At 39.4% G+C, this 27,514-nt stretch overlaps 4 protein-coding genes across 4 annotated transcripts; all 4 read right to left on the bottom strand.

The window, feature by feature from the left end:
• Positions 1 to 26: 26 nt before the first annotated feature.
• LOC310930661 (beta-1,3-galactosyl-O-glycosyl-glycoprotein beta-1,6-N-acetylglucosaminyltransferase 3-like) lies at positions 27 to 1,175 on the bottom strand (the record flags this gene model as incomplete). The annotated part of the gene is made up of 1 exon (XM_083893703.1): positions 27 to 1,175. The coding sequence occupies exon 1, from the start codon at positions 957 to 959 to the stop codon at positions 27 to 29; it is 933 nt and encodes a 310-aa protein (XP_083749829.1). The 5' UTR covers positions 960 to 1,175.
• A 5,744-nt stretch (positions 1,176 to 6,919) lies between these two features.
• On the bottom strand, positions 6,920 to 10,895 carry LOC310930660 (beta-1,3-galactosyl-O-glycosyl-glycoprotein beta-1,6-N-acetylglucosaminyltransferase 3-like; the record flags this gene model as incomplete). Its single annotated transcript, XM_083893702.1, has 2 exons — positions 9,980 to 10,895; positions 6,920 to 7,152 (listed from the first exon to the last, which is right to left on the bottom strand). Exons 1-2 carry the CDS (start codon positions 10,677 to 10,679, stop codon positions 6,920 to 6,922), a joined length of 933 nt encoding a protein of 310 aa, XP_083749828.1. The 5' UTR covers positions 10,680 to 10,895.
• A 5,788-nt stretch (positions 10,896 to 16,683) lies between these two features.
• Positions 16,684 to 17,832, bottom strand: LOC310930842 (beta-1,3-galactosyl-O-glycosyl-glycoprotein beta-1,6-N-acetylglucosaminyltransferase 3-like; the record flags this gene model as incomplete). The annotated part of the gene is made up of 1 exon (XM_083893896.1): positions 16,684 to 17,832. The coding sequence occupies exon 1, from the start codon at positions 17,614 to 17,616 to the stop codon at positions 16,684 to 16,686; it is 933 nt and encodes a 310-aa protein (XP_083750022.1). The 5' UTR covers positions 17,617 to 17,832.
• A 7,864-nt stretch (positions 17,833 to 25,696) lies between these two features.
• LOC310930659 (beta-1,3-galactosyl-O-glycosyl-glycoprotein beta-1,6-N-acetylglucosaminyltransferase 3-like) lies at positions 25,697 to 26,629 on the bottom strand (the record flags this gene model as incomplete). The annotated part of the gene is made up of 1 exon (XM_083893701.1): positions 25,697 to 26,629. The coding sequence occupies one exon, from the start codon at positions 26,627 to 26,629 to the stop codon at positions 25,697 to 25,699; it is 933 nt and encodes a 310-aa protein (XP_083749827.1).
• Between the last annotated feature and the right edge of the window lie 885 nt (positions 26,630 to 27,514).

The following is a 27,514-nucleotide window of genomic DNA, read 5'->3' as shown; positions in this document are numbered from 1 at the left end:
CATAACAGTACAAATGATTATGAATATTACAGAATGTTAAGAAAGTGATCTATTTGCAACGGGTCATGACCCAAGGCTTTAAAACGTAAAATTGTCTCCAAACATCTAATGGCAAGATCATCAACTGTGGGATCAAACTTATTTGCAAAAAGGTGCTGTTTATTCAGGAGCCACCAGAGGTCACCAGCTCCATATACACAAACCTCTCGTCTGTAAGTCCCAGTGCAATGAGGGTATGGGGCTCCATTTCTTACATCACCTGCTAAAAAACTCCACTTCACCAAACGAACAATAGCTTGCATGTCTGACACATCGTACCTAATGTTGGCAGGAACTGACCAGGGAACAGAGGGCATCCTCTGCAGAGTGGCCCACATGTGTTCTTCAGCGCACGAAGTGTCCTTCTCCCACTCGATAAATGGCTGGATTTTTCTGTCCTGGATCACATGTTTCACAAAGTCTCTGGTGACCACAATGTAGGCACTTCCGGTGAACATTGGGCTGTTTATAGGTGGAGGACTTTTCTTTATATCCGTCATGATGACAGTGTCTGAGACATCGTGGTGATATTGCCAGCGTGATTTCTTGTGGTCTGGGGTTTTCTCAGTCTCGATATTGTTTCTTCCCTTGAGAGCCTTCAGTGCCTTTACAATCTCTCCATTAGTTTTGATGGGGAAGTCTGTCCCACAGGTGTTGAGCAGGTACCTCCACTTGATGTGTGACTTAAGCAGATCTGTCATGCAGTTAAGATCAGCCTGCACTCGGCTCCACGAGGTATAAACCACACGTTCTAATTTACTTGCTATAAACACATTGGGAAAACATGAAATAATAGCCCGTACAGCCATGTGAAATTCTTTCGGGGATTTTTGGTCCACATGCACACAGTAGACATTCTGAGGTGCGTAAATTGCTCGAAGAAGTCGCTCAAACATCTCCACTTGGTCATGGATCACCATGGAGTATGCAATGGGAAAATCCCTTTCTTCTTGACTGAAAGGCACCGTAACGAAGCCTCTCCCGTCAATGTAAGATGGACAGTCCTCTGTCACATTAAGGTAGAAATCCGTACGTAAAACTTTCGTCTTTGTCCTTGATATAAGAAGTTCATCCACTTCACTTTTCTTGCCCTCTACGTCTCCAGTGATGATAGCTAAACATCCAGGCAGGTCCCTAGAGAATTCCAGTGGTATTGCTTGATCTGACAAAGGCTCTCTGCCAGAGCCATCTTCCAAAAGCCAAAGTAAAAGGCACATACCCATGGAGATGAGACAGAGGGTCCTCAACATTATTGGAGCGCTGCAATGTCGAGTATCCATGCTCTTGTCAGAGTGCTTGCAACTCAAGTGACAATCTTCAAAAAAAAAAGTATAAGGTGTGTCAAATAATTTAAATCAGCGTCTTTGTCGTCAGAGAGGAGGGAGTTTGAAAGAGGACTGTGTTTGCACATTGAGACAAAGACTCAGAGACTTGTTTATATGTCAATTATGTTTTATACTATTCAACATTTTAATTTAAGATGCAAAATCTGTTTTTCATGTGCAGTTTAAATTTTAAATTTCCATATTTGTCTTTCACCTCATTTTAAAATGTTAACACACTATTTTAACATTGTTAATAACTGCCAGATATTCAAAGTTCTTCTGGAAAAATTGTCATTTTGAGGCTTAAGTGTTAAAGGGTTAACACATCTCAGGTTGATGAGGGACAATTGACACACAAATCAGAAATAATTTCATTCATATCCATCCATTATCTATCACTTTATCCTAAAACATTATACTGATATCAGCTCATGACAATAATACTTTGGTTAATGATAAGAACGACAGCCTTGAAACTGGTTCTGGATGCAAGATGAGGACAGAGAGAGAGAGAAGACGGGAAGGAAAGACACAAACTACAGAGAGAAAGAACAAGAGTAATGACATGTAATAAAGTCATATTCATGACCTGAGAAACTGCAGAAACTCCATTTGATCTAGAGGAGGGACTTGTTTCTTTCACTGGCACAGAACATTGGTGTGAAACTGTTTCTCTGCCAACATTAACTGTATCTGCAGTTTGCTGCTTCTCTTGCTTGACCACATACCCATCACACACACACAGACTCAGACGGGTTGCTTTCAGGTTAACTTAGTCACTCCCATTCACACTGAGAACTTTAGTGAACCGTCTACATTGTTTAACAGAAATACTTTGATTTGCACAATTACTTTTTTTCGTCAACTGATGTTTGCACATTGAGACGGACTCAGAACCATGTTTATATTGTCAATTATGTTTTATTCTGTTTCTAATCTATTCTATTCTAATTCTAATCTAAAATCCTAAATTCTAAAAATCTGTTGTTCATGTACAACAATTTCCATGTTTTCTTTCTCTTCATTTTAAATTGTTAGTACGCTATTTTAACATGTAGTAAATTGTAAATAACTGCCAGATATTCAAAGTTCTTCTGGAAAAATTGTCAAAAATCCCTTACTCAGAGAACATTCTTCTGGCATTTTTCTGGTTATAATAAGCAGGACATTTTGAGGCTTAGGTGTTAAATGGTTAACACATCTCAGGTTGAATGAGGGACAATTGACACACAAATCAGAATCTACCACTATATCCTCCACCAGAGGGTTGAGGGGAAAATCCATGAAATAATGGAAATGAATAAAAGTGTGTAGCCCCAGACATGACATGGGGGGGGGGGGGGGACTCTGGCCACATAGTAGTATTATTTCATTAGGAGAACTCATTATTACAAAAGTTAAGAAAAGTTAGAAAGATATTCACAGATTTGAACTTCGGTGATCCATAACATTAAAATGAAACATTTGCTGAAACACATTCAAGACATATTTTAAATCATAGAGATGTCGACAACAAGCTCAAACCTCATTTTCATCAAAAAGAGCCGTCTTCCATCCTGTAAATGTCACAGTGGTACTGTCCATGATAATACACCGTGTATTATTCCTGTTCTCTCGTCTCATTGACGACATCAGTGTAGTTTCTCCAGCTCTTTTTGATGAAAATTAAGTTGTAGCATATTGTGTACAGCACTACAGTGTTTCATTCAAATGTTATTGTTGGCGGAAGTTTGAATAAAAATAACAATAATTTGTTTTTCTGGCACAGTCTGACTTGATTCATTGACGCTGTGCAAAAGGACACCAGTCTTGTATGACCTGTTCCAACTATGCTAGTCATGGGCCAAGCAACACCGAACGCTAGACACGTCATCCCCAAATACCTCCATAGTGAGCCTTTTCCATCAGTGTTCGGCCCCCCCTCACCCCATTGTTCATCATAACCAAACAGTTGAAATAGTGGACAGTTTCACTGTTACCTCAGAGTGACATTAAACCACAGACTTCCCTTCGATCAGCACATCATGGACATTCAGAAAAGAAGCCACCAAAGACTCTTAGTCATCCGTGAACTCAAAATACTTCATGTTGCTCCTCATCTACTACTGCTACTTCATCAACGCATATTTCAAACATTCTATCAACACAGATATGTACAACGATAGTCTGCCGTTACAATTGATTTGCCTCGGGTGCACTGTGGAGTAGGTATGAGTGTTTCTAATGCCATGCTAACTTGTATCATTGACTTGCGCTAGCCATAGCACCAGCGAACTCGGCAACTAGAAGAACGGAATGAAATTTCTTGAAAACGTCTCCAGACGTCTCCATTACAAAAAAAGTGGGACAAATAATTCAATATAAAATGGCCATAATCTGAGTTTAAATAAATAAATAATGATGTAACCTATCATTATTCACTTAAATATGATCATAAATCTGTCCGTTTCCCTTCACTTCATAGTGTAAGGCAGAGAAAGCCCCTTCAGTGCGTCGTTATCCAATCCATTCCACTTGTTCGAGAACGCCCACATCACTGAAAATCCAGTCCACGTTTTAGCTGCGACCTTGCTTGCACTCCTGCAGCGTGTGTGCACCTTGAATACAGCAGCTTAGCAGAATAACGTGAATGAAGAATGGACATCAGAAAGTTTTTCAGTAAGTACTCATCACTGCTGCTAGTAACAGTTAGTTAGCTCCAGTCCCCAGCTAACAGCTAACAGCTAACAACTAACAGCAGAAAGTCCCATGTTCCCTGTTTGAAAAATAAAAACCTAGCTTGTTGTTTTGCGGTCAAAAGTTACATTCCAGCGCTAAAAGAACACTGCTACTTAGCTAGCTAGGTAGTCTGACTGCATTGTGAAGGCCCTGGTTGTTTATAGCATAGACGTATAACATTAGACGCCGCATCGACCGCTACTGCCTATTGGCGCTGACGGGCCGTGGGGCCGCCATCTTGGACAGGTCGCCCGCTCCACTCTGTCTATCTGTTTGACAGCTCAATGCGCACTTTATCAATCGTAACTCTGAATTTCAAAACTTATTTTCACGCGGTTTTTTTTGTTGCTGCAAACGTCATACATGTAGCTGTGATACAGAACACATGGTTCGGCGTATTTTAATAGTCATAGTGGGATTAACAGTAATAGAATATTCAGATGTATGATATATGTGATATGTAGGTATTTTGCAAAACACTATATACACTATAAATATAAACACAGCAATAGAAATCATAGAATAATCATATATATATATGTGTGTGTGTGTGTGTGTGTGTGTGTATGTATATATACACACACATATATGTATATATACACACACACACACACACATATATATACATACATATATATATACGCATACACACACGGTATATATCAGAGAAAATGTAAATATATATAATTGATATACAGAGAGAGATACCAAATACCAGGCTCTGAGAAATGAACACTTTCCCAAAATAATACAAATACACCCTGAATTTGAACACACTACAGACACAAAGAAACTCTCATATTTACTTGGGGAGATCACAACACAGTGTTTATTGTTTTTCCACTATTATCTTGATTTTACAAATGATATCTTTCCCTTTTCCTTTTAAATTTTATGGAATCTCAATATTACTTAACAGAACAGATGCCTCTGGAGGCTGAATCGTTAACTGCAGCCCACACCAGAGACACTGGATGGAACAGTAATAAACAACTGACAAAATCAGTTTTAGGTTCAATTAATCACCTGTTCTGGGTAATGTTCAATCCTACTTGTGAAAAGTAATCCCTCGAGCCCTGTTTTCAAACGTCCGTCTATTAACGCAGGAATATGCTGCACAATGTTCTGGCATCGTATTGCTTCTGCTGCTCAACTAATAGTAGAACGACCGGTCCAAGATGGCGGCCGCATTTCTCGCGCCCCAGCAGCCAATGCGGCGTCTACTGTTATATGTCTATGGTTTATAGAGTTAAGTGTGCAGTGCACTCTTTTTTACCATAGACTAATTTCCGGAGCATCAGCTGTGTTTCTCAATTCACGCATGGATGCAGACCGTGCGTCAGGAGCTGAGCTCATTCACGTATGATTATCATCAGTTGATAATAATAATCATAATAATACACTAATAATAATCACTATTGTCCTGTAGGAGTCAGGGCAGAGGAGCACAGGGGGTGAGAGGAGAGAGACTTCTACTGGAAAGGTGAGTCTAAAGGATTTCACAGGATAGAGTCATTTGTGATGCAGACAGTCTTGGAATTTTATGGAACTCAATATGAATATGAGATATGAAACATTTCAGTCAAGCTGCACCATATAAGACTTATTTAACTTGAGCTTTCATTGAGGAGAGTAATGATTAGAAAGTGGAGAAAGCCAAGATATTTTTTAATTAAAGTAATTAAGTAATATTTTTCAGGGCTTGAAATGGCAACCATTTTAGTTACATATGTGCCCAAAATATGATCTGTGCGAGCAAACAATGACTTTGTTGTGAGGGAAAGTCATGGCATTAGCTTCTATGTTGATCATTTACTCAGTTTCTCAGTCTTTGTCAGCTGTTTGTGAAATGTTGTGCTTGTGCGCTACGTTCACTGACATCCTGTGCTTCTCTTGGGGGCTAAGCCTCCCCTGTCCTTAAAACCTAGTGACGACTCTGACTCTTTTTAGCTTGTTCTTTTGTTACATAGCCTCTATATTTAGCCCCAGGACACATTAAATCTATGTTAAATTCAACTAAACAATGAGAAGACCATTGGGTTCAAACGAGGTGACCACAGCCACTTATTAATAACTAGGCCTAACATGTTATTTGTCAGTTATTTTGTGCTAATTTCTTGACATATATTTCAGTTATCAAAGCAATGCTGATATAGGTGCTCGAGACTAAGAGTGAGTCAGAGGCAACTGAAGAGAATGTGAGTGATGAAAAATGAAAATTGCCTTGTTGGTGAAACATCCTATTCTCGACTCACTTTCAAACTGCAAATCCAAAGTGCAAACTCAAATCAATATTTATTTTTAGTCCATTGTAGTCAGTTGTATAAACTGTGTGTTGGTAGACTGGGTTACTGTAAGTGAACAGTGCTAAACACTACTGCACCGTGTGGCCATTCAGGAAAATTAATCAAATTAATTCAGAAAAACATAGCCATTATTTTTCCCCACTGCACACAGTGGTGTCCTTAGTAAATCACCTGCCAAATTAGAAGCCTGTCAAAGGAACTGTTGGGACAGTTCTGCAGTAAACAGTCAGACATTACTTGCATTTAAGTTTATTTTGAAGTTTCACAAAATCATATGTAGGCATACACTTATTAAAAAAAATTATATTTTAATACAGTAACATTTATTCTGTGGTGACAAAAAAGATGTTTATATAACAGCTCCAAAACCTTATAGTGACAAAGTGTTTTGACGTGATTCAAATGTAACATATATATATATATAATTATATTTTGATAATAAATAAATGTGTGATTCATGTAATATCTAATATGCTAGTTGTCTGCATTAAGTATGGAGTATTTCCATAACAGTGCAAATGATTATGAATATTACAGAATGTTAGAAAAGTGATCTTTTTGAAACAGGTCATGACCCAAGGCTTTAAGACGTAAAACTGTCTCCAAACATCTTATGGCAACATCATCAACTGTGGGATCAAACTTATTTGCAAAAAGGTGCTGTTGATTCAGGAGCCACCAGAGGTCACCAGCTCCATATACACAAATTGCTCGTCTGTAAGTCCCTATGCAATGAGGGTATGGGGCTCCATTTCTTACATTACCTGCTAAATAACTCCACTTCACCACACGAGCCACAGCTTGCATGTCTGTGACACATGTGACAAGATTGTGTAATATTGCCATATCAGTAAGAAATAAATTACAGCTGCATACTAGGCATTATGTGCAGAACTAATATACTTAAAGTCACTTAGTTACTACGAAACTGTATTAAATGTGCCTTCCCTCGGCTCAAACTGATGGTGACAGTTGAAAATGTAACCGACAGAGGACTTCTCTGCTCACCCATCCCTTCTCAGGGAACTAGTGTTGTCATTCTTTGTTGACATAGATTGTCAGTTTGGGCTGCTGTAGAAACGTGGCAGTACAAGATGGTGACCACTGTAAAAGAAAAACCATTGTCTAAAGAATGAAGAGGAAAGGTTTACACTGAAGCTACAACAAACACAAATATCTGAGGAAACACACAGTATTATCAGTATTGGTCAGACAGTGACATAGTTTTTTTGAACAGTCGCCAGGCAGCTCTGCTACATCTGGATAGTTTTGTCAGTGTTTGAATGTGTGTACCGGCGTTCACTTGAACACGAATACCCTGGACTTGTCAGATTTCAATCACATTCGTGATATAGCGTTTACGAGGAAAAAAACAAACAGCTGTTCCGCCGGCATTTTTCCTGAATGAAAATAGTAGCACGCTCCACCGGTAGAATTGTCAACATGTGACGTAGGTTAGCACTTTCGTAACGTTCACTACGCTAATTTGGATGTAGTGATGTCCCAATACCACTTCCCTCAACGAGGGGAATTTATGGTCGAGGGCACTCAAAACCAAGGGGAAATATTAAGAGGGAGGTATTGGGATGGGGCCTTAGATTTAACATTTAGATTTAGATTTAGATTTATATTTAAATTTATATTTAACATTTAGATTTAGATTTAGATTTAGATTTAAATTTATATTTAACATTTATATTTAACATTTAGATTTAAAGGTGAAGTAAGTAGTTTATAGTGCCATCTAGAGGAGAGGCTGAAATTTACAACAAAGAACTGCTCCTCTGCTCACCCCCTCCCTTCCCTGAGCGCTACGGTGTCCGCAGCCGGTCAAATGTCGTCCTCGTTGTCTGTCAGCAGATGAGGTTCGTGAGGCGAGGGAGAGGGCGAGCTACCGCGGCCATAGCAGACGAAGCGGAGAGAGAGGAGGCGGGACTTCCGCTACAAGTAAAGAGACGCTTGATTTGTTCTCTCGCGTTTGTCCTTACAGGCTCCGGTAGAAACATGGCGTCTCGCTGCTAACAGTGGCTATGCAACCGCGGCCCGCGACCATGTTATTTTACATGACTTTTTGAAACACTACGAAAATGAAACAAAAACTATTATACAGCGACTAGACAATGCAGGAGCACATAATATGTATAAAAAAGTGGATTTTGGGTTATATAAACCCTTAAATACTACACATTGTCCCTTTAATATTTAACATTTAGATTTAGATTTTTTATTCAGATTAAACGTTGAAATTATATTTTCACAGGAGAAGTTTTCACAAATATTGCTGTAAATCTGGTCGAAACTTTAATTAAAAAAATTCACAATTTTTTAATACATGTTTTTTTTGCCAAATTTGGCAAAAAGTGCGCAACTTTACAATCGGCGCCTCATACTAAACCCTCTCACTGTCTTCATTTAATCACATTTCTCATAAAGTTTTCATGTCGTACGGTCCACTGACAGCAGCGCTGTTCCCGAGACGCCACATGACCGCACTTGGCTGTGCTCGTACACAGCTGTGACGTCACTCTGGGAAATAAGATTTGTCTGGGCTTTTTATGGCCTTTAGGAATGTTTTTCAAATATGAAACTCCATGAATTAAAAATATAGAATATAAAGATCTATGAAAGCCCGTGTCCATGTCTCGAGGTGTCCTGCGGACACTTTTACAGGCGTCTCTTTTACTATTGTGGTCAATGGGAAAATTGTTATTGGGCCCCATAGGATTTTTTGTTGCAGTACCCACAGTGGCCACCATGTAAAAATTGTCTTCAAGGCAGAAGGGGCGGTGCTCTATCCAGTGCATATTATACATCCATGCCGTGCATATAATATGATTGGGAACCTTGTGTGCGCCCTCTGCTGGACTCTAGAGGGAACAGGTACTTGTGAAAATGGAGCATTTAAATCTCGAGCAGGTAATAACAGTAAAAACGGGAACTTCACATCCCACGTTCGAAATAATGTCGAATTTCAAATAAACAGTGACAGCCCGAGAACAACAAGGTGTCCTTATCACCTGCCAAGTTTGAGACCTGTCAAAGGCACTGGTGGACAGTTTTGCAGTTAACAGACAAACATTCCTTGCATTTAGGTTTATTTTTATTATTTTATTTAACAAGTTTCAAAAAATGCAAGTCATCAACATTCACTGGAGAAAATAGGCCGACATTTATTTAGATATATAATAGTTTAATAGAAGAAAGATGATTATATAACAGCTCCACAACCTTATAGTGACAGCACTCCAACTGATTTTGACAGGATTCAAATATAGCAAATATAGTACTAATACTCCATACTTAGTATATAGTATATCAGTATGGAGTATTTTCATAACAGTACAAATGATTATGAATATTACAGAATGTTAAGAAAGTGATCTATTTGCAACGGGTCATGACCCAAGGCTTTAAAACGTAAAATTGTCTCCAAACATCTAATGGCAAGATCATCAACTGTGGGATCAAACTTATTTGCAAAAAGGTGCTGTTTATTCAGGAGCCACCAGAGGTCACCAGCTCCATATACACAAACCTCTCGTCTGTAAGTCCCAGTGCAATGAGGGTATGGGGCTCCATTTCTTACATCACCTGCTAAAAAACTCCACTTCACCAAACGAACAATAGCTTGCATGTCTGACACATCGTACCTAATGTTGGCAGGAACTGACCAGGGAACAGAGGGCATCCTCTGCAGAGTGGCCCACATGTGTTCTTCAGCGCACGAAGTGTCCTTCTCCCACTCGATAAATGGCTGGATTTTTCTGTCCTGGATCACATGTTTCACAAAGTCTCTGGTGACCACAATGTAGGCACTTCCGGTGAACATTGGGCTGTTTATAGGTGGAGGACTTTTCTTTATATCCGTCATGATGACAGTGTCTGAGACATCGTGGTGATATTGCCAGCGTGGTTTCTTGTGGTCTGGGGTTTTCTCAGTCTCGATATTGTTTCTTCCCTTGAGAGCCTTCAGTGCCTTTACAATCTCTCCATTAGTTTTGATGGGGAAGTCTGTCCCACAGGTGTTGAGCAGGTACCTCCACTTGATGTGTGACTTAAGCAGATCTGTCATGCAGTTAAGATCAGCCTGCACTCGGCTCCACGAGGTATAAACCACACGTTCTAATTTACTTGCTATAAACACATTGGGAAAACATGAAATAATAGCCTGTACAGCCATGTGAAATTCTTTCGGGGATTTTTGGTCCACATGCACACAGTAGACATTCTGAGGTGCGTAAATTGCTCGAAGAAGTCGCTCAAACATCTCCACTTGGTCATGGATCACCATGGAGTATGCAATGGGAAAATCCCTTTCTTCTTGACTGAAAGGCACCGTAACGAAGCCTCTCCCGTCAATGTAAGATGGACAGTCCTCTGTCACATTAAGGTAGAAATCCGTACGTAAAACTTTCGTCTTTGTCCTTGATATAAGAAGTTCATCCACTTCACTTTTCTTGCCCTCTACGTCTCCAGTGATGATAGCTAAACATCCAGGCAGGTCCCTAGAGAATTCCAGTGGTATTGCTTGATCTGACAAAGGCTCTCTGCCAGAGCCATCTTCCAAAAGCCAAAGTAAAAGGCACATACCCATGGAGATGAGACAGAGGGTCCTCAAAATTATTGGAGCGCTGCAATGTCGAGTATCCATGCTCTTGTCAGAGTGCTTGCAACTCAAGTGACAATCTTCAAAAAAAAAAGTATAAGGTGTGTCAAATAATTTAAATCAGCGTCTTTGTCGTCAGAGAGGAGGGAGTTTGAAAGAGGACTGTGTTTGCACATTGAGACAAAGACTCAGAGACTTGTTTATATGTCAATTATGTTTTATACTATTCAACATTTTAATTTAAGATGCAAAATCTGTTTTTCATGTGCAGTTTAAAATCAATTTCCATATTTGTCTTTCACCTCATTTTAAAATGTTAACACACTATTTTAACATTGTTAATAACTGCCAGATATTCAAAGTTCTTCTGGAAAAATTGTCATTTTGAGGCTTAAGTGTTAAAGGGTTAACACATCTCAGGTTGATGAGGGACAATTGACACACAAATCACAAATCATTTCATTCATATCCATCCATTATCTATCACTTTATCCTAAAACATTATACTGATATCAGCTCATGACAATAATACTAAGGTTAATGATAAGAACGACAGCCTTGAAACTGGTTCTGGATGCAAGATGAGGACAGAGAGAGAGAGAAGACGGGAAGGAAAGACACAAACTACAGAGAGAAAGAACAAGAGTAATGACATGTAATAAAGTCATATTCATGACCTGAGAAACTGCAGAAACTCCATTTGATCTAGAGGAGGGACTTGTTTCTTTCACTGGCACAGAACATTGGTGTGAAACTGTTTCTCTGCCAACATTAACTGTATCTGCAGTTTGCTGCTTCTCTTGCTTGACCACATACCCATCACACACACACAGACTCAGACGGGTTGCTTTCAGGTTAACTTAGTCACTCCCATTCACACTGAGAACTTTAGTGAACCGTCTACATTGTTTAACAGAAATACTTTGATTTGCACAATTACTTTTTTTCGTCAACTGATGTTTGCACATTGAGACGGACTCAGAACCATGTTTATATTGTCAATTATGTTTTATTCTGTTTCTAATCTATTCTATTCTAATTCTAATCTAAAATCCTAAATTCTAAAAATCTGTTGTTCATGTACAACAATTTCCATGTTTTTTTTCTCTTCATTTTAAATTGTTAGTACGCTATTTTAACATGTAGTAAATTGTAAATAACTGCCAGATATTCAAAGTTCTTCTGGAAAAATTGTCAAAAATCCCTTACTCAGAGAACATTCTTCTGGCATTTTTCTGGTTATAATAGGCAGGACATTTTGAGGCTTAGGTGTTAAATGGTTAACACATCTCAGGTTGAATGAGGGACAATTGACACACAAATCAGAATCTACCACTATATCCTCCACCAGAGGGTTGAGGGGAAAATCCATGAAATAATGGAAATGAATAAAAGTGTGTAGCCCCAGACATGACATGGGGGGGGGGGGGGACTCTGGCCACATAGTAGTATTATTTCATTAGGAGAACTCATTATTACAAAAGTTAAGAAAAGTTAGAAAGATATTCACAGATTTGAACTTCGGCGATCCATAACATTAAAATGAAACATTTGCTGAAACACATTCAAGACATATTTTAAATCATAGAGATGTCGACAACAAGCTCAAACCTCATTTTCATCAAAAAGAGCCGTCTTCCATCCTGTAAATGTCACAGTGGTACTGTCCATGATAATACACCGTGTATTATTCCTGTTCTCTCGTCTCATTGACGACATCAGTGTAGTTTCTCCAGCTCTTTTTGATGAAAATTAAGTTGTAGCATATTGTGTACAGCACTACAGTGTTTCATTCAAATGTTATTGTTGGCGGAAGTTTGAATAAAAATAACAATAATTTGTTTTTCTGGCACAGTCTGACTTGATTCATTGACGCTGTGCAAAAGGACACCAGTCTTGTATGACCTGTTCCAACTATGCTAGTCATGGGCCAAGCAACACCGAACGCTAGACACGTCATCCCCAAATACCTCCATAGTGAGCCTTTTCCATCAGTGTTCGGCCCCCCCTCACCCCATTGTTTGTCATAACCAAACAGTGGAAATAGTGGACAGTTTCACTGTTACCTCAGAGTGACATTAAACTACAGACTTCCCTTCGATCAGCACATCATGGACATTCAGAAAAGAAGCCACCAAAGACTCTTAGTCATCCGTGAACTCAAAATACTTCATGTTGCTCCTCATCTACTACTGCTACTTTATCAACGCATATTTCAAACACAGATATGTACAACGATAGTCTGCCGTTACAATTGATTTGCCTCGGGTGCACTGTGGAGTCGGTATGAGTGTTTCTAATGCCATGCTAACTTGTATCATTGACTTGCGCTAGCCATAGCACCAGCGAACTCGGCAACTAGAAGAACGGAATGAAATTTCTTGAAAACGTCTCCAGAAGTCTCCATTACAAAAAAAGTGGGACAAATAATTCAATATAAAATGGCCATAATCTGAGTTTAAATAAATAAATAATGATGTAACCTATCATTATTCACTTAAATATGATCATAAATCTGTCCGTTTCCCTTCACTTCATAGTGTAAGGCAGAGAAAGCCCCTTCAGTGCGTCGTTATCCAATCCATTCCACTTGTTCGAGAACGCCCACATCACTGAAAATCCAGTCCACGTTTTCGCTGCGACCTTGCTTGCACTCCTGCAGCGTGTGTGCACCTTGAATACAGCAGCTTAGCAGAATAACGTGAATGAAGAATGGACATCAGAAAGTTTTTCAGTAAGTACTCATCACTGCTGCTAGTAACAGTTAGTTAGCTCCAGTCCCCAGCTAACAGCTAACAGCTAACAACTAACAGCAGAAAGTCCCATGTTCCCTGTTTGAAAAATAAAAACCTAGCTTGTTGTTTTGCGGTCAAAAGTTACATTCCAGCGCTAAAAGAACACTGCTACTTAGCTAGCTAGGTAGTCTGACTGCATTGTGAAGGCCCTGGTTGTTTATAGCATAGACGTATAACAGTAGACGCCGCATCGACCGCTACTGCCTATTGGCGCTGACGGGCCGTGGGGCCGCCATCTTGGACAGGTCGCCCGCTCCACTCTGTCTATCTGTTTGACAGCTCAATGCGCACTTTATCAATCGTAACTCTGAATTTCAAAACTTATTTTCACGCGTTTTTTTTTGTTGCTGCAAACGTCATACATGTAGCTGTGATACAGAACACATGGTTCGGCGTATTTTAATAGTCATAGTGGGATTAACAGTAATAGAATATTCAGATGTATGATATATGTGATATGTAGGTATTTTGCAAAACACTATATACACTATAAATATAAACACAGCAATAGAAATCATAGAATAATCATATATATATATGTGTGTGTGTGTGTGTGTGTATGTATATATACACACACATATATGTATATATACACACACACACACACATATATATACATACATATATATATACACATACACACACGGTATATATCAGAGAAAATGTAAATATATATAATTGATATACAGAGAGAGATACCAAATACCAGGCTCTGAGAAATGAACACTTTCCCAAAATAATACAAATACACCCTGAATTTGAACACACTACAGACACAAAGAAACTCTCATATTTACTTGGGGAGATCACAACACAGTGTTTATTGTTTTTCCACTATTATCTTGATTTTACAAATGATATCTTTCCCTTTTCCTTTTAAATTTTATGGAATCTCAATATTACTTAACAGAACAGATGCCTCTGGAGGCTGAATCGTTAACTGCAGCCCACACCAGAGACACTGGATGGAACAGTAATAAACAACTGACAAAATCAGTTTTAGGTTCAATTAATCACCTGTTCTGGGTAATGTTCAATCCTACTTGTGAAAAGTAATTCCTCGAGCCCTGTTTTCAAACGTCCGTCTATTAACGCAGGAATATGCTGCACAATGTTCTGGCATCGTATTGCTTCTGCTGCTCAACTAATAGTAGAACGACCGGTCCAAGATGGCGGCCGCATTTCTCGCGCCCCAGCAGCCAATGCGGCGTCTACTGTTATATGTCTATGGTTTATAGAGTTAAGTGTGCAGTGCACTCTTTTTTACCATAGACTAATTTCCGGAGCATCAGCTGTGTTTCTCAATTCACGCATGGATGCAGACCGTGCGTCAGGAGCTGAGCTCATTCACGTATGATTATCATCAGTTGATAATAATAATCATAATAATACACTAATAATAATCACTATTGTCCTGTAGGAGTCAGGGCAGAGGAGCACAGGGGGTGAGAGGAGAGAGACTTCTACTGGAAAGGTGAGTCTAAAGGATTTCACAGGATAGAGTCATTTGTGATGCAGACAGTCTTGGAATTTTATGGAACTCAATATGAATATGAGATATGAAACATTTCAGTCAAGCTGCACCATATAAGACTTATTTAACTTGAGCTTTCATTGAGGAGAGTAATGATTAGAAAGTGGAGAAAGCCAAGATATTTTTTAATTTAAGTAATTAAGTAATATTTTTCAGGGCTTGAAATGGCAACCATTTTAGTTACATATGTGCCCAAAATATAATCTGTGCGAGCAAACAATGACTTTGTTGTGAGGGAAAGTCATGGCATTAGCTTCTATGTTGATCATTTACTCAGTTTCTCAGTCTTTGTCAGCTGTTTGTGAAATGTTGTGCTTGTGCGCTACGTTCACTGACATCCTGTGCTTCTCTTGGGGGCTAAGCCTCCCCTGTCCTTAAAACCTAGTGACGACTCTGACTCTTTTTAGCTTGTTCTTTTGTTACATAGCCTCTATATTTAGCCCCAGGACACATTAAATCTATGTTAAATTCAACTAAACAATGAGAAGACCATTGGGTTCAAACGAGGTGACCACAGCCACTTATTAATAACTAGGCCTAACATGTTATTTGTCAGTTATTTTGTGCTAATTTCTTGACATATATTTCAGTTATCAAAGCAATGCTGATATAGGTGCTCGAGACTAAGAGTGAGTCAGAGGCAAGTGAAGAGAATGTGAGTGATGAAAAATGAAAATTGCCTTGTTGGTGAAACATCCTATTCTCGACTCACTTTCAAACTGCAAATCCAAAGTGCAAACTCAAATCAATATTTATTTTTAGTCCATTGTAGTCAGTTGTATAAACTGTGTGTTGGTAGAACTGGGTTGCTGTAAGTGAACAGTGCTAACCACTACTGCACCGTGTGGCCATTCAGGAAAATTAATCAAATTCATTCAGAAAAACATAGCCATTATTTTTCCCCACTGCACACAGTGGTGTCCTTAGTAAATCACCTGCCAATTTAGAAGCCTGTCAAAGGAACTGTTGGGACAGTTCTGCAGTAAACAGTCAGACATTACTTGCATTTAAGTTTATTTTGAAGTTTCACAAAATCATATGTAGGCATACACTTATTAAAAAAATTTATATTTTAATACAGTAACATTTATTCTGTGGTGACAAAAAAGATGTTTATATAACAGCTCCAAAACCTTATAGTGACAAAGTGTTTTGACGTGATTCAAATGTAACGTATATATTTATATATATATATATATATATATATATATATATATATATATATATATATATATATATATATATATATATAATTATATTTTGAGAATAAATAAATGTGTGATTCATGTAATATCTCATATGCTTAGCTGTTTGCATTAAGTATGGAGTATTTCCATAACAGTACAAATGATTATGAATATTACAGAATGTTAGAAAAGTGATCTTTTTGCAACGGGTCATGACCCAAGGCTTTAAGACGTAAAACTGTCTCCAAACATCTTATGGCAACATCATCAACTGTGGGATCAAACTTATTTGCAAAAAGGTGCTGTTGATTCAGGAGCCACCAGAGGTCACCAGCTCCATATACACAAATTGCTCGTCTGTAAGTCCCTGTGCAATGAGGGTATGGGGCTCCATTTCTTACATCACCTGCTAAATAACTCCACTTCACCGCACGAGCCACAGCTTGCATGTCAGACACATCGTACTTAATGTTGGCAGGAACTGACCCAGGAACAGAGGGCATCCTCTGCAGAGTGGCCCACATGTGTTCATCAGGGCTGTACGTGTCCTTCTCCCACTCGATAAATGTCTGGATTTTTCTGTCCTGGATCACATGTTTCACAAAGTCTTTGGTGACCACAATGTAGGCATTTCCTGAGAACATTGGGCTGTTTATAGGTGGAGGACTTTTCTTTATATCCGTCTTGATGACAGTGTCTGTGACATTGAAGTGATATTGCCAGCGTATTTTCTTGTGGTCTGGGGTTTTCTCAGTCTCCATACTGTTTCTTCCCTTGAGAGCCTTCAGTGCCTTTACAATCTCTCCATTAGTTTTGATGGGGAAGTCTGTCCCACAGGTGTTGAGCAGGTACCTCCACTTGATGTGTGACTTAAGCAGATCTGTCATGCAGTTAAGATCAGCCTGCACTCGGCTCCACGAGGTATAAACCACACGTTCTAATTTTCTTGCTATAAACACATTGGGAAAACATGAAATAATAGCCTGTACAGCCATGTGAAATTCTTTCGGGGATTTTTGGTCCACATGCACACAGTAGACATTCTGAGGTGCGTAAATTGCTCGAAGAAGTCGCTCAAACATCTCCACTTGGTCATGGATCACCATGGAGTATGCAATGGGAAAATTCCTTTCTTCTTGACTGAAAGGCACCGTAACGAAGCCTCTCCAGTCAATGTAAGATGGACAGTCCTCTGTCACATTAAGGTAGAAATCCGTAGATAAAACTTTCGTCTTTGTTTTAGATATCACAAGTTCTTCTACTTCCCTTTTCTTACCCTCTACGTCTCCAGTGATGATAGCTAAACATCCAGGCAGGTCCCTAGAGAATTCCAGTGGTATTGCGTGATCTGACAAAGGCTTTCTGCCAGAGCCATCTCCCAAAAGGAAAATTAAAAGGCACATACCCATGGAGATGAGACAGAGGATCCTCAAAAATAATAGAGCTCTGCAACGTGGCAACCTTAGAGAAGCCATGCTCTTGTCAGAGGTCAGTGCAGCTCAAGTGACAATCTTCAATGCAGTTTCTTGGGAAATCTAAAGAGGAGGAGCTGCAGAGGTGTATGTTCCACAAATGGGCAAACATTATGAGGTGTGTCAAATGTCAAAGAATTCTTACGTAACACATCAGAACTTAGGAAGAACTTATTTAAATTAGCGTCTGAGCAAAGAACTTTTCCTTCTTGCTTATTATTCTTACACCGGATCTTATGTTGATCTTTTCATATACAGTTAGGTCCATAAATATTTGGACATCGACACAGTTCTCTTTATTTTGGCTCTATGCACCACTACAATGGATTTGAAATGAAACGAACAAGATGTGCTTTAACTGCACACTTTCAGCTTTAATTTGAGTATTTACATCCAAATCAAGTGAACGGTGTAGGAATTACAACACTTTCTATATGTGCCTCCCACTTTGTAGGGGACCAAAAGTAATTGGACAATTGACTGAAAAGCTATTTCATGGACAATTGTGGGCTATTCCCTCATTATTTCATCTTCAATGACACAGGCAAAAGATCTGGAGTTGATTCCAGGAGTGACATTTGCATTTGGAATCTGATGCTGTTAACTTATATAATATTATAACTCTATATAAGATCCAAGGAGCTGTCACTGTCAGTGAAGCAAGCCATCATTAGGCTGAAAAATCAAAACAAAAACATCAGAGAAATAGCAAAAACATTAGGTGTGGCCAAATCAACTTTAACAAATCAACATTCTTAAAAAGAAAGAATGCACCGGTGAGCTCAGCAACACCAAAGGACCTAGAAGACCATGGAAAACCACCGTGGTGGACGACAGAAGAATTATTTCCCTGGTGAAGAAAAAGCCCTTCACAACAGTTGGCCAGATCAAAAACACTCTCCAGGAGGTAGGTGTTTGTGTTTCAAAGTCAACAATCAAAAGAAGACTTCACCATAGTGAATACAGAGGGTTCACCACAAGATGGAAACCATTGGTGAGCCTCAAAAAGAGAAAGACAAGATTAGAATTTGCCAAACAACACCTAAAAAAGCCGTAACAATACTGGAAGAACATCCTCTGGACAGATGAGACCAAGATCAACTTGTACCACAGTGATGGGAAGAGAAGAGTGTGGAGAAGGAAAGGAACTGCTCATGATCCACAACATACCACCTCATCAGTGAAGCATATGGTGGTTGTAGTGTCATGGTGTGGACATGTATGGCTGCCAATGGAACTGGTTCCCTTGTGTTTATTGATGATGTAACTGCTGACAAAAACAGCAGGTGTTTCCAGCAATATTATCTGCTCATATTCAGCCAAATGCTTCAGAACTCATTGGACGGCGCTTCACAATGCAGATGGACAATGACCCAAAGCAAACTGCAAAAGCAACCAAAGAGTTTTTAAGTTAAATATGGAATGTTATCAATCAATCACCTGACCTGAATCTAATTGAGCATGCATTTCACTTGCTGGAGACCAAACTGAAGGGAAAATGCCCCAAGAACAAGCAGGAACTGAAGACCGTGTCAGTAGAGGCCTCACAGAGCATCACCAGGGATGAAACCCAGTGTCTGGTGATGTCTATGTCTTCCAGACTTCAGGCTGGAATTGACTGCAAAGGATTTGTAACCAAGTATTTAACAATGAAAGTTTGATTTATGATTGTTTAGTTTGTCCAATTACTTTTGGTCCCCTAAAAAGTGGGAGGCACATATAGTAAGTGTTGTAATTCCTACACCGTTCACTTAATTTGGTTGTAAATCCCCTCAATTTAAAGCTGAAAGTGTACCATTAGAGCACATCTTGTTTGTTTCATTTCAAATCCATTGTAGTGGTGCATAGAGCCAAAATTGGCCAAAACTGTGCCGATGTCCAAATATTTATGGGCCTAACTGTATGTATTAATCATGTACATTTCATACACATACTGTACACAAATATATGAATTTATTTGCATTTTGTCAGTCACATATGTCAGGTAAATTTGACTTAGAAGGATATCAAGAGGCTTCTTCTCTCACATGAGAGGCGAAATCAAGTGTGAAGTCCTCAAGTCCAGTTGCCTCAAACTAACTACTTAATAGAGGTTGACTGATAGATCGCTCGGCCGAAGTTTAGTATTAATTTTGCGACGATAATGCTAGATTAAAAAAGTATGCTGATTTACAGTCAGACACGTCCGCAGGTAGCCCAGTGTTATTGATGGATGGCACTGAGCAGCAGTGCCCTGGGGCTGTTCACCTCCGATAAAATATATCTATGTCAGTGTCCTGCTCATGGATGAAGCTGTGGCGCCGATACACTGATCCACCTCTACTGGTGTACACCACATCCACCTCGTCTCCAATGTCCGGCTCAGGCACACCATGGGGCATTATGGATGCTGGCACTGCCACTCAGTCTTTCATAGCTTTAACCCCAACACAAACTTTTTCGGGGCATGAGCTTTGACCAAGGCGAACACAGCCAAAGCCAACCCCAGTGCTAGGGTTAGGGAAATAGGCAAGGCTGCAGGGGTGTGATTTACACCTCTGGAGGACATATTTAGGTCCATCATATCATCATCAGCAAATCATAAAATTCCATACCTGGGAGGACTGCCCAGGCAAGAAAGTGAAGTACACTTTAACCGGCCATAATCTTTATCACACCTAAGTGCTTTTAATCATTTACTTGAGTTCGAAACTCATTCACTGACCTCGACCAGCCCACACCCACCTTTATTATGTAAACACATGAAACATGATTTTAACACAAATACATGACTTAGACTGAACCTCAGCTGAAAAGTAGCGCCCCTCCTCACAGTGTGGATAGCAGACTTTGTCCTTTAAATGCTGCCTCTGTCACGTGTGAGACAGCTTTGAGGTGAGGCTGCTGCAAATATAATATATTTGCAGCAGCCTCACCTCAAAGCTGCATCAGAACAAACACATATAGTGGGATAAGGGTAAGACTGCACCCTACTGGAGCTTTTGGCCAGTGGCCACCTCTTGTCTCATGTCTGGTTGTGTTCACCAGCAAGTTCAAAAATACGAATTAGAGAATTTGTTCAAGGTGGAGTTACTTGTGCGTAACTTAACCATATTATGTCCAACTATATGTGTTTGTTCTCATCATGTTTACACATTAAGATTGCCATGTCAGTAAGAAATAAATTGCAGCTGGATACTGCAAGATGGCGACCACTGTAAAAGAAAAACCTTTGTCTAAAGAACGGAGGAGAATGATATTTATACAAACATACAAATATCTGAGGAAACACACAGTATTATCAGTATTGGTCAGGAAGTGCCATAGGTTTTTCGATACTCCTGTTGTTAAAATTTCAAAACCACCATTTACATAGATGTAGCTGTATGAAAGTGTGACTGAATGGCTGTGAACGGGTGATTGTCAAATCAGTTTTGCATTGTCATCAAAACTCGAAAAGCCAGATGCAATGTAGACTACCCACTCCCTCATCCAGTTCCTGGTCACAAGGTTGAGAACAATGAAAGTAGGAATGAGGGATGATTACAGGAAACAGAAAGTTAAATGATCCCATTGCATCATTTACAAGAAAGAGGGAGTGGTGCAGACAAGTATGCTCAGCGTGGAAAGCTGATAACGGCACACTAGCGCTTATGTGTAATTGCATAAGAGCCAGATGGACACGGATGCGACACAGGACATATCCTGTGATACACACACACTATCTTTGTTTTATGCTCATGAATCGAGCTTCCCTGTCAATACAAGATTCATGATTGTATCTCTCCCTCTCCACCTGTCTCATCCTGGACTTACTAGTAGAGCTGCTCTGAGGACTGTGGTCTATAAAGCAAGCGTCCAAATGACGTGTTGTTGAACCATATACTTCGCAGTATCTCGTTGAAAATATTTTTAGCTCTAAATATAAATAAGAATTGGGGTTCATTGGAATTTTTCTTTGTCTTGATTCTACTGCCAATGCGCTGCATTTGGCAGATTTTGGCCTCAGGTTTTGTCCTTGATCTGGTCCAGATCAGATTAGTTTCAACAGACGTACAGACATCACTTGCGTTTTCATACCCAAACAATGACGAAGTCGGCACTATACACACTGGTGCTTACTTTGGCTTTCAAAAAATCAAGTTCAAAATAATTTATCATGGTCAGTAATTTGTTCAAATGAATTCCAAAACCCTTCTCCTGTGCGCCCCTCCGAAAATGCTCCCAAAGATAATTATATTACTCTTACCGTGTTATGAAATCTATGTGTGTTTTGGGGTACAAATGGAGAGAAATGTCGTGTAAGAATATGGGGATCATATCTCAATCGGCCAATATCCCCTATCAAATAATGCTCCCAGTACAGAATCACTTTGCATTACACCACGACTCACACTGTGAGAATATGGGCAGCATGTTTTGATACTCTTTTATCAAAACACTCTTTTAACATCTTGAACAATGATTCCAGGGGTAGTGTTACGTGATAGAACAATATCCCCTATCAAATGTTGCTCCCAGTACAAAATCACTTTATATGACACCACTACGCACTGCGTGGGCACTGTGAGAATAGGGAATGGGATCGTGTTGTCACTCCGTGTTGTATCTTGGGTGTGTCGGCCATGTTTCGGGAGTTGTTTACATTGGGGACGCGCACTCTCAGTCACTACTCCGTCTATTACCGTTACCGTAACTAAGTTTTCTCAACCCTAAATATGGTAAAACGTTGCCCTGTCACAGGGTGCAGCACAATATAAATATATTTTTAAAAAATTATGTTTATCTTCATGCCTCACCATGTGGACTTGTCTGCTGTCTCCATACAAAGTCTCTCCCATCCACTTGTAGCTTATAAACATTTAAAACAGACGATTGAAAAGCAAACACACACGCCACGAGGTTTAGCTTCACATACTTTAGTCCGAATGACAATGTTTGCATTGTTTGCCGGCCTCAAAATGTGACGGCCCTAAACCCGGCCACCCAGCCATGAGTGAACTGTACATGAGGGGCTAAAGATTTGTAGTTTTTAAACCGATCCGATGTGTCACATGACATACGAGGTTAGCGAAGATGTCTGTAGTTACCTGTAATTTTGCCAGCTGCCAGCCTCTGGCATCATGGTCCACTCAGTGTTTCCTAGTAAATCCCCTTCCCTTTATTCTTTTAAACATGCTAATCAGTCTAAAGCAGGGGTCTCAAACTTGTGGCCCTCCAGTTGAATTCCTGTGGCCCACCACTTTATACCAAGTTATAATGTATATTTATTTCTGCATGTTGTTTGAAGGCAAATATTCATTTTACATCATAAATACATTTTATGTGTCAGTTATATATTGTTCCATGTGAAATATCTTCAAAAATATTGTTATTACAATATGTTTGTTATAAAAAGTTGGACTTTTTGGGAAATTGACTCCTGACCAGACTAAATGCAAAGTGGGCCCCAGGTCATTTGAGTTTGAAAACCCTGGTCTAAAGTGACTTCACAAGGATGGACGAAAACATCCCCCACAATGCAAAGCAGTTCCCTAGCTGACTGTGCTTTGATACTCTATTAACATACTCAGTCTCATTACTTTATTAATACATTTAATAAGTGTTACTTTGTTTACATTGCTGCAAGTGTTATTAATAAAATTCAGGAGAGAAGGATGGAATAAACCCTTCCTGAACAGGGAAGCTCTGAGCGCTTTAAACTACGAGTTACCCACGAATGAGAACACAGACATAGAGTAAATACGCATGTATGAGCCAGATTACATAGAGTTGCAGTCACTTTGTGAAGTCCATGCGTCTCCACCAAAGCAGAGGTTTACAATTTTCAGAGAGCACAGTTTCCCTCTTGTAGACCTGCATTTGTGATGCTGTGATTAGGGTAAGACTGCACCCTGCTGGAGCTTTTGGTCAGTGGCCACCTCTTGTCTCATGTCTCTCTCCTCCATCGCCGGTGTGCATCCAGGAAAAGGACATAGAGATGGTGACATCTTACAAATACCTGGGTGTTCACCTTAACAACAAACTGGACTGGTCTGATCATGCTGCTGCGCTCTACAGGAAGGGTCAGAGCAGACTCTACCTGTTGAGGAAACTAAGGTCTTTTGGAGTTCAGGGAGAACTCCTGAAGACCTTCTACGACTCAGTAGTGGCATCAGCCATTTTTTACGCAGTGGTCTGCTGGGGCAGTGGCATCACATCCGCAGACAGGAAGAGGCTGGACAGGCTGATTAAGAAAGCCAGCTCTGTCCTTGGATGTCCCCTGGAACCAGTGGAGGTGGTGGGAGAGAGGAGAATGGCTACCAAGCTATCATCTCTGATGGACAATCTCTCCCACCCCCTGCAGAACACCATCGCAGCACTGGGCAGCTCCTTCAGTCACAGACTAAAACATCCAAAATGTCTGAAGGAGCGTTATCGCAGGTCGTTCCTCCCTGCAGCTGTTAGACTGTACAACAAGTACTGCTCTTAAGTAGACCACACACACACACACACACACACACACACACACACACTCCACTCTCCATGTGCAATATGCTGTTAATTTTTCATTGGTGTAATATACTGTATTATTATTTTTTTTCATAATGTAACTTTTTTTTAAGTGCAATATATTGTCATTTTTCATACTGTCAAATTTTTTATACTGTAGTTTTCTCATCAGTGCAATATCCTTATCCTTATTTAATATCCTTATTTAATAGCTCAGCCTTGTTTCCTTACACTATAAATACCATGTGCATACTGTGTATATTCTGCAGACCGGTTGTAATGTACATTCTACATTCTATTTTTAAACCTATTTTATAGTCAGTGTTAATATCTTTATATATTGTACTTTATAGATTCTATTTCTTTTTGGTAATGCATGTTTATTATTTATTATCCTTATCCTTATTGTCTTGCTGCTGTAACACTGGAAATTTCCCCACTGCGGGACGAATAAAGGACTTCTTATCTTATCTTATCTTGGTTGTGTTCACCAGCAAGTTCAAAAATACGAATTAGAACATTTGTTCAAGGTGGAGTTACTTGTGCGTTTGTGAACCTGGTTGTTGCACTTCATTTCAAAACATTTAAACTCTTAAAATTACCATTTCTTTTTCAGCCATCGATATGGTTTCCAGATTTCCAGATGATGATCGTCGTGTATTTTATTTACTGCAGTAAAGTCATGCTTCAACTTCATAAAACCGTGCAAAGACAAATAAAAGCCAGCTGAAATTGAAGAATTGACAAATATTACACCTTAATTGATTGATATTAAAAGGAAACTATAGTAGACCACCTCAGGGTGGCTCTCACAAATTAGTTCAAAATAAAGGCCTTCTGAAATTGCATAATTTACAATATTTTCCACTTAACTTCAGATACATATTAAAAGGAAAATGCCTGTTTGATTTGTACCTACCTACATTTTCTGTTTCATAATGGATTCATTATTGTTGTGTGTCGAGATAATTTAGGGAGGTAATAATGAATACAGTGGACGTTTACACCGGTGTTTTATTTTGAAAATGTATTAGCAGGATTGCTGATCATGTGAAGCTATTTTAAACAAGTTTAAAAAAAACCTCATTCATCCACATTCACTGGAGAAAATAGGCATACATTTATTTAGATATATAATAGTTTAATATAGTGCCAGTTCTGCTTTAGTGATAAGAAATATGATTATGTAACAGCTCCACAACCTTATAGTGACAATACATTACAGTACAAATGATAATGAATATTACAGTATGTTAGAAAAGTGATCTATTTGCAACGGGTCATGACCCAAGGCTTTAAGACGTAAAACTGTCTCCAAACATCTTATGGCAACATCATCAATTGTGGGATCAAACTTATTTGCAAAAAGGTGCTGTTTATTCAGGAGCCACCAGAGGTCACCAGCTCCATATACACAAATTGCTCGTCTGTAAGTCCCTGTGCAATGAGGGTATGGGGCTCCATTTCTTACATTACCTGCTAAATAACTCCACTTCACCGCACGAGCCACAGCTTGCATGTCTGACACATCGTACTTAATGTTGGCAGGAACTGACCCAGGAACAGAGGGCATCCTCTGCAGAGTGGCCCACATGTGTTCATCAGGGCTGTACGTGTCCTTCTCCCACTCGATAAATGTCTGGATTTTTCTGTCCTGGATCACATGTTTCACAAAGTCTCTGGTGACCACAATGTAGGCATTTCCTGAGAACATTGGGCTGTTTATAGGTGGAGGACTTTTCTTTATATCCGTCCTGATGATAGTGTCTGAGACACTGTGGTGAAATTGCCAGCGTATTTTCTTATAGCCTGGGGTTTCCTCAGTCTCCATACTGTTTCTTCCCTTGAGAGCCATCAGTGTTTTTACAATCTCTCCATTAGTTTTGATGGGGAAGTCTGTCCCACAGGTGTTGAGCAGGTACCTCCACTTGATGTGTGACTTAAGCAGATCTGTCATGCAGTTAAGATCAGCCTGCACTCGGCTCCACGAGGTATAAACCACACTTTCTAATTTACTTGCTATAAACACATTGGGAAAACATGAAATAATAGCCTGTACAGCCATGTGAAATTCTTCTGGGGATTTTTGGTCCACATGCACACAGTAGACATTCTGAGGTGCGTAAATTGCTCGAAGAAGTCGCTCAAACAACTCCACTTGGTCATGGATCACCATGGAGTATGCAATGGGAAAATCCCTTTCTTCTTGACTGAAAGGCACCGTAACGAAGCCTCTCCAGTCAATGTAAGATGGACAGTCCTCTGTCACATTAAGGTAGAAATCCGTAGATAAAACTTTCGTCTTTGTCCTTGATATCAGAAGTTCTTTTAGTTCACTTTTCTTACCCTCTACGTCTCCAGTGATGATAGCTAAACATCCAGGCAGGTCCATAGAGAATTCCAGTGGTATTGCTTGATCTGACAAAGGCTTTCTGTCAGAGCCATCTTCCAAAAGGAAAAGGAAAAGGCACAAACCCATGGAGATGAGACAGAGGATCCTCAAAATGAATAGAGCTCTGCAACGTGGCAACCTTAGAGAAGCCATGCTCTTGTCAGAGTGTGTGCAACTCAAGTGACAATCATCAATGCAGTTTCTTGGTTAATCTAAAGAGGAGGAGCTGCAGAGGTTTATGTTCCACAAATGGGCAAAAATGACCAACCCTTCAACAAGGTGTGTCAATTGTCTAAATAATTATTACTTAACACATCAGCTCTCAACTAGAGGAAATTGGGAAGAATTTAATTAAATTAAAGCCTGAGAAAGAATTCTTATTTCTTACTTATTATTCTTACACTGCACTTATGTTGAACTAGGGGCACTTTATTTTTCTTTAAATTTTCATTTATATTTATTAATCATGTACATTTCAGCTACTTTAGTTATGTGGTCACTTCATGGTTTCACAAACACCTCTTTGATATCTTGTAAGAAGTAAGTAATTTATATACATACTGTATACACAACTATATCAAAATGTATTTGTATTTTGTCAGTCAAATTTGACCTGATAGGCTTTTAGTCTCAGATGAGAGGTGAAATGTCTTTAAACTTAACTCAGTT

Source organism: Microchirus variegatus, assembly GCF_963457635.1.
Source record: "Microchirus variegatus genome assembly, chromosome: 8".
NCBI lineage: Eukaryota > Metazoa > Chordata > Actinopteri > Pleuronectiformes > Soleidae > Microchirus > Microchirus variegatus.
This window is presented reverse-complemented; position numbering and strand designations above follow the sequence as displayed.